Raw genomic sequence first — 13,580 nt, forward strand, 5'->3', positions numbered from 1 at the left:
CTTTGACCACCGATTTTGTTTTAGGAAACAAAAAAAGTTTCAGAGTGACATGTCGGGCGAATAAGGCGGCTGTTGCAACACGGCGATCCCTTTAGAGGCCAAATACTGGGACATGCTGAAGGCGGTGGGGCACGGCGCGTTGTCGTGATGAAGGATCCAGTTACGAGCGATGTCTGGGCGCACCTTGTTGACTCGTTCTCGCAATCTTTCGAGTTCTTGGCAATAGTAGACTTGATTCACAGTTTTCTCCGGTAGAACGAATTCTTTGTGGACGATTCCACGATGCTATCAAAAAAAGCAATAATCATCGTTTTCACCTTCGACTTGCTCATGCGAGCTTTTTTCGGGCGGGGGGCGTGCGGAGACAACCATTGTGAGCTTGGGCACGACTAAGAGCACTATCACCATACACTCTTACAAGTTTAGCGTACGTTTCCGAAGCTGTTTCGCCCTATCTGGCACAAAATTTTATCGCGACGCGTTGCTCTTGATTTCGTTTTTCCATTTTCGTGACGAGCACTACAAACACACGTATACTCAACTTGATGCAGCAGGCGAACTAAAAAAGCTAGAGCGATGGTACATATATCAATGGAGAGGGAAGGGATGCCGGAAAAAGAGAAAGGTAATTTCAAGGTCATCAGTCTCATTACTTAATTGTCAAACCTCGTAAACATATTTTTTTTAAAACACAGAAAAAACTATAATATTTTTGGAGTTACACGCGATCTCCGACGGAGCTTTAAAAAATGACTAACGGAATCTAACAATCTCCTCCACTAAATCCACAGCGACCATATTCACTAACTGGACGAAGGAGTACAGACTTGACCTTAATATTTTAGTCGATTAAAATTCCGACTGTCAATAACTCTAAGATTTTAGGTGTAACATTCGACAGCCTGTGCTCCTTCACTCCTCACACGACCACAAATATCACCAAAGTACAGCAGCACATGAGGATAAGACAAAGAAATGTTGTTGGCAACATACAAGGCAATCGGCCTTAAGTACGGCGCACCAAAATGTTCGCCTGGATGCATTGAAACGCAGACGAGGACATCAAACACTGCATGGCATATCAAAAGATATGTCCAGGGTGCAACGAGTCCCCGCATGACACTAACCACCTCTTTGCATGCCCTGCTAACCCTAAACATCTAACACCCCTCTTCGTATGGTACGACCCCGTCGAAACTAAACGTTTCCTGGGCGTACCGGTGAATGACGATGCAGTTTATCTAATCCTCACCATAATAACGGGAACTAGGTAACAACAACAACAACATACAAAAGACAGAAGAAAAACTTTTGCATGCAAGCATTTCATTCCAATCGTTTGGTTAATATGACAGCTATATGCTATAGTAATTCGAACAATCTGAACAATTTTTTTTGTGGATTTCATTATTGCCTTTCGTGAAGATATCTCGGCAAATGAAAAACTTTTGCATGCAAGAGTTTGATTCCGATTGTTAGTTTGTGTGGCAGCTATATGGTATAGTGGTCCAATAGCGACCGTACCGACAGATCAGTAGCTTCTAGATAATAGAAACACTTCTGCAAAATGTCAGATCGATATCTCAAAAACTGAAGAACTAGTTCGCATATATACAGACAGACATATGGTCAGACGGACAAGGCTAAATCGCTTCAGCTGCTCACGCTAACCATTTAGATACATGTATTATGGGATCGCCGGCTTTTCCTTCTCGGTGTGACAAATTTCGTAGCAAACTTAATATATAGTGCGCTATTCAGCGTAAACAAATAAGATATTTTGTTAAAGAAACGCATTAAATATGAAGTTTTTGTCCAAAACTGGAGAAAATTTAAAATCGTCAATGGCACTTAGTACATGCTATATAAATATTAAAGAAAAACTATGTACTTTTCACTATTTGCTCCACTTACTTATTCATAAAGTAGCGCCGCTCCCAAGCGATTGAGAAAGAAACTTCAACTTCGGTTGGCTGCTTAAGAATAAGCAGCAAAAGAAGTGGCAAATAAACACATAAGTCCAATGCAAATGTGTCAGACATAAATTTGACTACGCTGCCAAACACATACAAACACGCACACACACACTCAACTACAGCTTCAGCATATGTGTATGAGAGTGGAAGATTATGATTGGCATACTCATATCTACACACTGCACACCCATACTTGCTTATAGTATATTTCACAAGTCCCTTTGCCACTCACTTTGACCGTTCAACTCGCCGTTTGCAACAGTGGCCAAGTGGCAAAGAAAAGTCAAGGAGTAGCAGCAGAGAGCCTGCCACTTTTGTGAGTTTCACGCAAAAAGACGTTAATATTGGCCATTGCAATGCTCCGGTGGCCAAGTGACTGCCGGCTGCCCCATATTGTTGCCAAAGTGGTCGCTCGCATTTGATTCGTCATTGGAAGCGTTTTTGGTGCATACAACAAACAATAACAACAATAAGGCTTTCCCGGCGATAACAAGGATGTAAGAAGTAGTGAACTCCACTGCTACTTTGGTTATGCAACTTCTTTTTTTTTTGTGATTTATTTACCACTTTTTCTTCAGTTTATTCTATCAATAGTTTTTGTTGCCGGCTTTTTTTGTTTGTTTGCTCGGGAGCAACAGAGATTTATGTGTTTGGTATTATCTTGCGTCTCAGCGTACGCTGCCGCATTTTGTTGCACAAAGTTAGTTTACCGTTATTTTTTTTTTTTTTTGCATTCTACTTCTTTTTCACATTGTGTGCCCACATTGACTTTGTCTGCGCGCAAGAAAAAGCTTTCTCAAGTGCTGTGTTGCATACGCAATGCAGGCGTGTGTGTGGTGTTGTTGTGCGACTGTGTTGCTCGTTCGAGGTGACTTTTGCACTTTCTGCAAGTGGAGTGTGGCACAATACAACTTTGATCTGCCACATTTGGCCGAACGGAGATACTTTCGGTCAGATTGCTGTTTTCGCTAGTTAGACTGCTGTTGCTGCTGCCGCTGCTTTGATAACGTTTCGCTTCATTCAGTTTTCCCACTTGTTCAAGTCGAAAAGTCAGAAGTTGTCGAGCATTGCAATGGCAACATTTTTTCCAACTGTTGTTTATATCGTCTTGCTTGGTTTGTTTGCGCAGCAGTGACACTAAACTCGTATCAGTGGCTCTTGACGTTAATATGGAGGCGAAGCAAAATTGTTTGTAGTTATTTTTTGACTTCATAGTTGTCCGGAGAAAATAAAAGTAATGCACTAAAGTTGCTGAATGAAGTTCTTACATAGCTTTGGAGTAGAATATATAGCTTGACCAATAAACACAAAGCGTCCAACAAGACCTCCGACAGCTATGGATGTCATTGTGAACAGAGTGTTGTATACAAATTGGTACTATCTATTACGGATTTGGTTACAGTCAAATTTACAGTAACCTTATAGTACCGATTACTTAGACCTGACTGTTATGGGAACTGAGTCTGGTTGCTCATACGACATTGTGTACATTTGATGCATAATAACAAATGCGTATAACTTTAGCCGACCCTCCCGGATTGTTCATAATAAAAGGTGATCCATTTCGAGGTTCCCTACTTTTATAAAGAAAAAATACAGAAACTTCAAATTTAAGGCGGAATATTTATTACCTTTCAAAAAAACTTTCTTTCGCATCTAGTTATCTCTTTCAAATTGTGACCGCGGCTACATCTTAGATGGTCTATCCATTGAGTCCAATTTTCGATGACTCGTTCTAGCATTTCGACTGGTAACTGGCGAATGACACGCGTGATGTTTTGCTCGAAGGCCTGAATCGTAGAGATTGTCCGCATAGAATTTAGAATTTACATATCCCCACAGGAAAAGTCTAACGGTGTAATATCGTACGATCTTGGTGACCAATCGATCCTCACAAAACGTGAAATCACTTGCTCATCGAAGTGTACTCTCAATAAATGCATTGATTGATGCAATCTGTGGAAGCGGTGCCGTCTTCATCTTGCTCCTCACCGGCATCATTTTTTAAGAAATATGAACCGATGATTCTGCCGGCCCACAAACGACACCATTGTTTTTTCTGAATGAAATGGCAGTTTTTGAATCTCTTCAGGTTGCTCTTCGTTCCAGACTATGCAAGACTAAGAAAAAAATTAACCTTCACAACTCATTGTTGAAAATAACCTGTCTGTCATGAAGGTAGAACTAAAGTCTCGCACCAAGAGCTCCCAGAAAAGTAATGAATGCGAAAGCACTCGCCAGAAAAGCAAGAGGAAGGCAAAGAAAAAGATAGATGGGTGAAATAAATAATTGTAGACGTAGAGGCACACTCAGATAGGAAATATATAGTACTCACTCCTCAAAGCAGATAACGTACAAAGTATAGTATATATGTATATACGTATTTATGTAACATATGTATTTTGGGAGGTTTACTTGCCAATGTAGTACGTTATTATAATTGGTTGGATTTGTAGACCGTAAATTATTGTACATATTATTACCGTGAAATTCCACATTATGGACAATCCTCATAGCCGGACATCTCCCATAACTGAACAATTTCATAACACGACATTTTCGTTATTATTACAGACAAGATTTCATAGAATTTGTCAAGAAAATTTTATACAATTTTAGTCTCCAGATAGTTTTAAGAGCAATACGAAAAGTGATCACAGCAAAGAACTTGTATTGCGCTGCTGCCGTCTGTTTCGCGGTGGTTCAACGGAAACTAATGAGTAATTGTCATTCATTCACTCCTGGCTGGCATTGGCTGGCATTTATTATTGCGACAGAAATATAGTTCTGAGTTGCAGCTTCTAACTCTAACAATACATTTTAAACACTCGTTTTTGTCATGCACCCATATATGGACAGCTCCTTTAGCCGGACAAAAGCAATGTGACGATGGGTGTCCGGTTATGAGGATTTTCACTGCATATGTTTACAGAGGTAAAAGTAAATATCAAATGAATTACATACTATATATGCTTATATGTATTTACTTTACCTTTCAACGGCCATAAATTACACTGCACCTTTCAGCATATTTTCACTTAAATTATCATCACCTAAAATAAAATATTTTAATTATTATAAGTTAAATCCATTAAATTTATGACTCTATGTGAAACCCCTAACTACATGTAAGCATACATATTTAAAAAACAAAAAATCCTCTACAAAAAGCGAAGATGAACACTTACATATTTTGTTTTACTGAAACTCTAACAATACATATAATTATATGTAAGCGTAGTTGAATTGAACTTACTACCACCTTTTCCGCTCTTCCCCTGCTTCCGCTTCCACTACCAAATCAAATAGCTTGGTTATTTGTAACGAAGTTGATTTAGCACATTTTATTTTGAACCTGAGCTCATACCTTATAAATTGCGCCTAGTTTCGCTTCCTCAAAAACGAATTTCAGATTTCATCAAAAGTATGCAAATATTTAGTGTACTTTTCGTATAAAAATACTAACCTCATTCTTACTGACGCCATCATCCGCCGGAATCGCGATCACCGCAGCACTTTGCACTGATTTCTTTAATAAACACATTAACGCACTAACACTAACACGCACCTATATCTTAACAACACATAAAATACCTTTAGTGTATAATAAACACTTAAGAACACACATAAATCACATTGCTTTTAATAAATAAACTCATTTTCTTTAACTTAAACGAAAATTACAATTTCCGCGCACAAATAAACAACCGCTAACGCAAGTTTGCCAGATTGTAGCACTTACTTAAGTTACCAGATTTCTTTATGTTGGAGTTTCATGAAATAATTGTGTAATTTTTCAGCTTATAAGAGGTTTTCAAAACGAAGTCACGATGTAATAACATAAAAGAAATTTAATAGATAAATACAGACTCAATAATTATTACTAAATATACAACAATTACATTAAAACTGTTCGTCTTATTAGAATATGGCACCCCAATTAAAATGCCATGTGCTTGGCAACGCGACTCACACCGCGCCATCTAGCGTGTTATTTGTTGAGAGAGCCGCGCGCTTTTGCGGCGCGTTTACCATAGTCAATTATTCTTGTTTTTTGCATTTTCGCTTGACAGTCGGCAGTTTATTATTGTAGCTTATATTATTACTTATAATTAATTAACACGGTGCAGATAAATAAAAATCGCCAACTTTTCTAATAAATGTTATTGCTTTTGAGACTTGTGTTGGAGTAGTGACGGCCGGCAGAATGCTTGAGGTGGGCGACTTTAAAAAGATGCAAAAAATTGGTGAAGGTACTTATGGTATCGTTTACAAAGCAAAGGATAAGAAAACAGGTCGGGATGTGGCGCTAAAAAAGATCCGTTTAGATAGGTGAGTCAACCAATATACCAATTAGGCGACCAAGTTTATTATTGGCAAATATTTATATTTAGTTTGGAGTATTTGCGCGCTACCAACAACGCCGCTATTTTTGCTTTCGTACCTCTATATCCTTGGCGTAGGTGTAGAGACAAGACACAAACACATATGCACATTGAGAATAACGCAGTGGCACGGCGTATGTTGGTAGCAGGTGCGTTGTCCTTGATGAATGTCATTTGCCTTGGGCAAACGAATGCCCATTGCTTTGACGTGGAAGTGTTGATAAATAAGCAAAAACATTACAAACGTTACAAACTTGGTGTGTGTCGGTGACTGGCGTGTTTATTTTAGTTGAAGCCAAACAAGTTTGTTGCTTTAAATGAAAGAAGCAGCCATACAAGGCCCGTATCATGTGGATGCTGCGCTTCTATCAACTATTATACGTAGCACCACATGATTCGGCTTTGTCGGGTTTGTGCAGAGTGCAACGTCTTTGTGTGTATTTAATTGAATTATTTACACTTTATTGATTAAACTAAAAATGTGTGCCTTTCTATTTCATGCCCTCACTGTAACGTGATGAATGGAGAATTATTGAGTAATAAGAAATTAATAGCTTAATGAAGCCATAGTAAAGTAATATCAACTCTTATTAATTATTAGTGAAACTGAAGGTGTTCCATCGACGGCAATACGTGAGATTTCGCTGCTTAAGGATTTGACCCACAATAATATTGTACAACTCTTCGATATAGTGGTGGCGGATTCCAGCTTGTACATGGTATTTGAATATCTCAATATGGATATGAAGAAACTAATGGACAAGAAAAAGGATGTATTCACGCCAAAGCTTGTGAAGGTGTGTATGTAATTACGGAGGAACATAAGTATCAGTTACAAATTTTATAAAATTGGCGAACTGGTCCCTTAACTTTTGGGACATAGATTTGATTTTTTTTTTCTTTTCACCGCTCATCTGTCGGAACCACCGATGTAGGACCATTATAAAATCTAGCTGCCATACAAACTGAACGCTTGTTCTTGTTTTACTGTAAAATATTCTCAAATTTAAATTTGCTAATTTGCTTTAATTTTCCTTGTTTATTTATTTGATTTAGAGTTACATGCATCAGCTGTTGGATGCTATATGCTTTTGCCACACCAATCGCATTTTACATCGTGATCTCAAACCACAAAATCTGTTAGTCGACACCGAGGGCAACATTAAGGTATAATCAAAAAATGCTTAAAAAATATTTTAATATTTATATGAGTGTGTATTCCAGTTAGCAGATTTCGGTTTGGCGCGTGCCTTCAATATGCCAATGCGCGCTTATACGCATGAAGTGGTAACGCTATGGTATCGCGCACCAGAAATACTCTTGGGCACGAAATACTATGCGACCGGCATGGATATTTGGAGCTTGGGTTGCATATTTGCGGAAATGGTGAGAAAATGTGTAGAAATAAAATTAGCATAGCGTAACCAATCAGTTAAAAATATAATTACCCTCACTTGCAGATAATGAAGCGGTCACTTTTTCCCGGCGACAGTGAAATTGATCAGTTATATCGCATATTCCGCACATTGGGCACACCGGACGAAAATGTTTGGCCTGGTGTTACGCAATTACCCGATTATAAAGCCAATTTTCCACGTTGGGAGAAAACAAATATACCTGAGGTGCTTGTGAAACACGAAGCTTTTGATCTCTTTAAGGTAATAATGTTGCAGCTATTTTATTTTCTTTAAATACTACATACATATGTTGTTCTTCGTAGAATATGACGCTTTATGAGCCAAATGAACGAATATCGGCGAAAAATGGCATGATACATCCCTACTTCGACGATGTGGAACACGTGAAACATGTAGAACTACCCGTGGATACGCCTTAGATGCTAGTTTAATTTAGGTTTTCTAATTTAATTCACTTTTAGCTAATTTATGTGTATAAATAATTTTTAAAGTCACTGCCGTTTTAAGTAGTACATGTCAGCATTTATTTTGTTAATTACTTTCAATAATATTGTATAGATAATATAACATATTTAAATATAAATAGTATTTTTCTAATTCAACATATACTTAACTAAACTTGTTGCAATAAGTAGTGAGTAAATTTCTGCTTTGGCCGCGGTTTCACTCTATTACGCAACATTTTGTACCTCTCCGCTGTGTTCGCCTGCTGACGCATTCTATTGAAACGATCATCCAACATGTAAGCGCTAATCGCATTACGCAATTCTTCGACACTTTTAACATTTTTCGACTTAATCATTTTTGTTGCTTCAACCAACTGTTTTGCTGGTGTTTGTACCTCTTCGGAGTCATCGAAATTTTCCACATCCGCTGGTATCAGCTCCACTTCACCAGACACTTCTTCAGCATCGCTAAGAGCTTCCTCTTCGTTTGCTTGTGGCGTCTCTTCATTTTCGGTTTCACCGCTTTCCACAGCTGCTTCCGTCGTTGGTGGCTCGATTTGTGCAGCTTCTGGTTCCTCTTGCTCCACTGACTCATCCATTTGTTCTTCCTCCTCCTCGGCATCATCCAGTTGCTGTTGTTGCGACTCAGACAATGTGTAACTGTTTACATAAGGCGTCTGCATTTTGTAATATTGACCAGTGCTCGGGTCGTAGAAGTAAACAGCCTTCTGTGGTTCGAAGTCGTGTGTGTAAGGCGTTGCATAACCATTATAACTGACTGATTGGTAGGTCTCCTCATCGTCATCATATGCTTGCGTATATTTGTGCTTCGTGTCGGAATGTGTGTGTGTTTTTTTTCTGCGCTTGCGCTTCGTGTTGCGGTTATTGTAGTTGCCCACTGGAGTGTCGATGACATTCGTGTAGCCAGCGTTGAAGAGATTCACCAAAGGATTGGTCATATTCCAACTGATCGTGGGCACGGGCACGCGTATATTTCGTATGAAATTATTCCAGTAGCGTATGAATGGTCGCTGAGTTGTGGTTGGACTGGACTTTTGATGGCGTTGCGGCGATCTTCGCGCTTCTGGTGCGTAGTCGTAGTCAAATGCAGTGCCTACAACGGGATGATTCCACGCGCTGTTAAATGTGATAATTGGGTTGATTATAACGGAAATGTGATTGTATTTAACTTCAAGTTTACCCAATATCTTGTTGCTTTATTGGCTTTAGTACTTTTGCTATACCAAATTGGAGGCAAATCGCAATTACTAGGAGGCAAGTCTGTAAAAATTAAAAAAAAAAAATTAATAAAAAAAAACATGTTTAGTATTGAAATTGCATTGTCTAGAAGCATATTCATTGAAAACTGGTGGAGTAGCCACAAACAACCGCTTAAGACCAAAAGAGACCCTGTCCCCTCGACAGTTGATCTTCGCAAACGTTGTTGACCTGGATAAAAAAAAATTAATTAAGATAGGCCGAAATGCGTGAGTATGAAGAGCTTAACAAGCTGGCCGACAGGGGTAATGCTCGAAAACTCGCCGAAAAAAATGCGGCGACTAACAGAAGGTTTCAAAACCGAAGTATACTCTTGTAGAACCCCCAGAGATGAGCTAGTAACCAATGCCGAGAGCGTACTAAAATGGTGGAGAGAACACTTTTCGAGCCTGCTCAATGGCAGTGAAAGCATAACACACGGAGATGGTGAAGGAGCAGACGTTCCTTTGCTCAACCATGAAGAAGTTCGAATAGCAATTACACGTTTGAAGAACAACAATGTGGCACCTATTCAAATACGACGGCGAGGAACTGATAAGGAGCATACATCAGCTTCTTTGTAGAAAATGGTCGGACGCAAGCTCCCTGACTATTGAAATTTAAGTGTGCTCGCCCAATCCACAAAGAGGGAAACCGCACAATCTGCGCTAACTACCGTGGGATAAACACCCTCAACATCGCATATAGGGTTTTATCAAGTACATTGTGTGAAAGACCGAAGTCCATCTTCAACACACTGACTGGACCTTATCAGTATGGCTTTTGGCCTGGGAAATCAACAACTGACCAGATTTTCACCATGCGCCAAATCTTGGAAAAGACGAATAGAAAGAGGATCGACACACATCATTAATACGGCTGTGTAAACTGACGTTGAGCAATACCAAAAGCTCCGTCAGGATCGGGAAGGATCTCTTCGAACCGTTTGATACCAAGTGAGGTTTCAGACAAGGTAACTCCCTATCGTGCGACCTTTTCAATCTACTGCTGGAGAGAATAATTCGAGCTGCAGAACTTATTCGAGAAGGTACAATCTTCTATAAGAGTGTACAGCTGCTGGCGGATGCCGCTGATATTGATATCATTGGCCTCTTTATCCGCAAAGCAAATGGGTGAACGAGGACAAGACACAATATCTGCCCTCATAACACAAACAGTCGTCGCACTTGCCACATGACTCACACGTCACTATTGACAGTCATAACTTCGAAGTCGTAGATAATTTCGTTTATATTAGAACCAATATTAACACCAACAGCAATGTCAGCCTCGAAACTCAACGCAGAAATACTCTTACCAACGGGGGCTACTTCAGACTGACTAGGCAACTGAGAAGTAAAGTCCTCTCTCGACGAACCAAGACCAAACTCCATAAGTCACTCATTATTCCCGTCCTGCTATATGGTGCAGAGGCATGGACGACAACAACATCTGATGAGTCGACGTTACGAGTTTTCGAGAGAAAGGTCCTTTGCGGATTGGCAACGTCGAACATCGCATTCGAAGGAACGATGAGCTGTACGAGTTATACGACGACATTGACATAGTTCAGCGAATTAAGAGACAGCGGCGCGTTGACTATGTCATGTTGTCCGGATGTAAAAGAACACCCCAGCTTTGAACGTTTTCGATTCAGTACCCGCTGAATGAAGCAGAGGAAGATCTCTACTCCGTTGGACAGATCAAGTGAAGAAGGACCTGGCTGCACTTGGTATCTCAAATTGGTGCCAAATTGCGAAAATAAGAAATGACTGACGCGCCAATGTGTACTAAAAAAGATCGCTGTTGTAAACTCGGCTATAACCGCCTAAGCGGTGTCTACGCCATTAAAGAAAAATAATCTCTCAGTTCTTTCGATATTTACGCCAGATATTCAAAATTTTATATTTTTATTATATGATCATATATTATTTCCACTTTCCCAATTATTTACACGATGATCACATGTTTCAAATAAATTCTATTCAACATTAATTACACACCAATTGTCTGATAAACATTTTCCGTAATTATAGCTGCGCGCTTCAACGTTTTTCTATTGCGAACTCTTTGAAGAATGCCAGAAAACTGATTTCATTATTTGCAGAAATTCGCCCAATAACCGAAAAACTATCGAAAACTCGAACTACTTACTAAAAATAATCTGTAAAGGCAAGCAACAATTGAAAAAAATTAATGCAATTTTATTATCATATACCGTTACAGAGTCGCAGAAGCGTAGTCGTAACGCAAATCTATTTGCCAGTCCCACCTTTCGCCGCGCCACATTATTTTCTCCAAAGAAATTTGAATATGAATACCACCATAACAAGGAAAGTTTGACGCATCCACATGTTTGTATGTTTGCCTGTCAGTGTGCTGCTAAGTTTGTATTTGCATTTGTGTATTAATGAAAAAATAAGCGATTTTATCTACTATAAACTGTCATTTGCATAATTTTTTGCGGCATGAACAAACAGCTGGTCGTCCGCCGAGTTAATGACCGCTTTAAATCAAAGCGCGCTTGGAGGTGTCGCTGGTGACAGCCAAGCATGTAGTTGACGGACTTCAAAGCAAATAAAGACCCTTCGATGGGACTTTTGTTTTCGTTTATTTTTAACACTCAAATTTTATTTTTATCTCTCGTTCATAACGCTGACGATTATTTACATTTACATGCAAATTTACATAAATATAAATATTTGCGAATGAAGTGGAAGCAGCAACCTAATTCGCATTCGCGGCTTCCAACATTTAATCCGAGTTCTTTGTGTAAGCTTTATTCATATTTTAATTTCGTTAATTTCATATTCTTATTTGATCAATTGGTTTAAGTTGTGGTTTTTTCTATTTTATTTAATTCATTGGTTAGTAGTCATAATAAAGCTATTGAAGCCTCCAGAGGTTTATGAAAGAAAGACTGAAAAGATTATTTTGTTTAGAAACAAAAGGTTAAACTAGATTATTGAGAGTATTCTTCTTGCGCTGTTTTTAATTCGGCTATAATCGCGTAAGCGGTGTCTACGCCAATTAAAAAGAAGAAGAAGATTCTCTTTATTGGCGTAGACACAGCTTACGCGGTTATAGCCGAGTTTACAACAGCGCGACAGTCATTCATACTTTTCACTGTTAGGCGCCAATTGGAAATTCCAAGTGTAGCCAGGTTCTTCTCCACCTGGTCTTTCCAACGGAGTGGAGGTCTTCTTCTTCTTCTGCTTCCTTCGGCGGGTACTGCGTCGAAAAGTCTCAGAGCTAGATCTAGATTGAGAATAATTAAGCTAAAATAAATGTTTTTTATACTGAAGGTTCATTCTAATCTCTTCGACTTTCTTGTGTATTTTCCACGAGTAGAATTTTTGTCTGCTAAACTAAATCGATGGTGTTACTTTATGACAATGAAACGCACTACAAAATACCTGTTAGAGACGATAATTCCTCTAAACTTTCGGGTTGTAAAATTCGAAAATCGAATAACCTCGAAAAGAAGTCAGTTAGAAATAAAAGATTTCATTATTGACAAAACAAGAAAACGCATTAACTTGCAGCAAAGGCTAAGGGGTGAACCATTTCGAGGTTCGGCCTACTGAGCGTACTATTCGGAATACCATCACCCATCTTGAGGCCCAGCATTCATTATTGGATAATATTCGACTGAATAGACAACGTCCAGCACGCAGTGAAGAATATATAGCAGACATAACTTAAAGTGTACACGAGGACCACGCAGAGTCGATTCGGCGCCGTTCGCAGCAACTCGGACTGACGTATCGAACGATTCGGCGCATTTTTGCGTCCAGATTGAGAGCGTATAAAATAAAACGCCAAAAAATTTTTTTAAATTATCAAGTTAAAGCTTAAAATATCTTCAAGAGGGCACTGCTGTGTACTGCCAAGAAAGTTGAGTTGGTCGAATGGTCGCGTCTCGGTGTTACGCCAGTCAAGCGTCTCGAGTCTCTAATTGCGCACAGTTAAAAAAGTGTACATACAGTGATTAAGAAACGATTTTTCTATATCCAGTGCAATGGAGGGTGATATTGAAGGTACGCCGAGGTTAAAAGTTATGTGATTAATGGAGATGCGTGGTCAACCAATGATTTT

The 13,580-nt window shown here is 39.1% G+C and overlaps 2 protein-coding genes across 4 annotated transcripts; one reads left to right on the forward strand and one right to left on the reverse strand.

The window, feature by feature from the left end:
• Nucleotides 1-6,019: 6,019 nt before the first annotated feature.
• LOC120766215 (cyclin-dependent kinase 2) lies at nucleotides 6,020-8,311 on the forward strand. Of its 3 annotated transcripts, XM_040091585.1 has the most exons (7): nucleotides 6,020-6,308; nucleotides 6,889-6,897; nucleotides 6,963-7,158; nucleotides 7,418-7,528; nucleotides 7,586-7,747; nucleotides 7,822-8,019; nucleotides 8,082-8,311. In XM_040091585.1, the coding sequence occupies exons 1-7, from the start codon at nucleotides 6,184-6,186 to the stop codon at nucleotides 8,196-8,198; spliced, it is 918 nt and encodes a 305-aa protein (XP_039947519.1). In that variant the 5' UTR covers nucleotides 6,020-6,183; the 3' UTR covers nucleotides 8,199-8,311. The 3 variants fall into 3 exon arrangements, with proteins under 3 accessions (XP_039947519.1, XP_039947520.1, XP_039947521.1); XM_040091586.1 differs by lacking the exon at nucleotides 6,889-6,897 and having other exon boundaries at nucleotides 6,184-6,308; nucleotides 8,082-8,198; XM_040091587.1 differs by lacking the exon at nucleotides 6,020-6,308 and having other exon boundaries at nucleotides 6,326-6,897; nucleotides 8,082-8,309.
• LOC120766214 lies at nucleotides 8,217-11,554 on the reverse strand. Its single transcript, XM_040091584.1, has 3 exons — nucleotides 11,486-11,554; nucleotides 9,427-9,506; nucleotides 8,217-9,362 (listed from the first exon to the last, which is right to left on the reverse strand). The coding sequence occupies exons 1-3, from the start codon at nucleotides 11,501-11,503 to the stop codon at nucleotides 8,393-8,395; spliced, it is 1,068 nt and encodes a 355-aa protein (XP_039947518.1). The 5' UTR covers nucleotides 11,504-11,554; the 3' UTR covers nucleotides 8,217-8,392.
• Between the last annotated feature and the right edge of the window lie 2,026 nt (nucleotides 11,555-13,580).

This window comes from Bactrocera tryoni, chromosome 1, assembly GCF_016617805.1.
Source record: "Bactrocera tryoni isolate S06 chromosome 1, CSIRO_BtryS06_freeze2, whole genome shotgun sequence".
Classification (NCBI taxonomy): Eukaryota; Metazoa; Arthropoda; class Insecta; order Diptera; family Tephritidae; genus Bactrocera; species Bactrocera tryoni.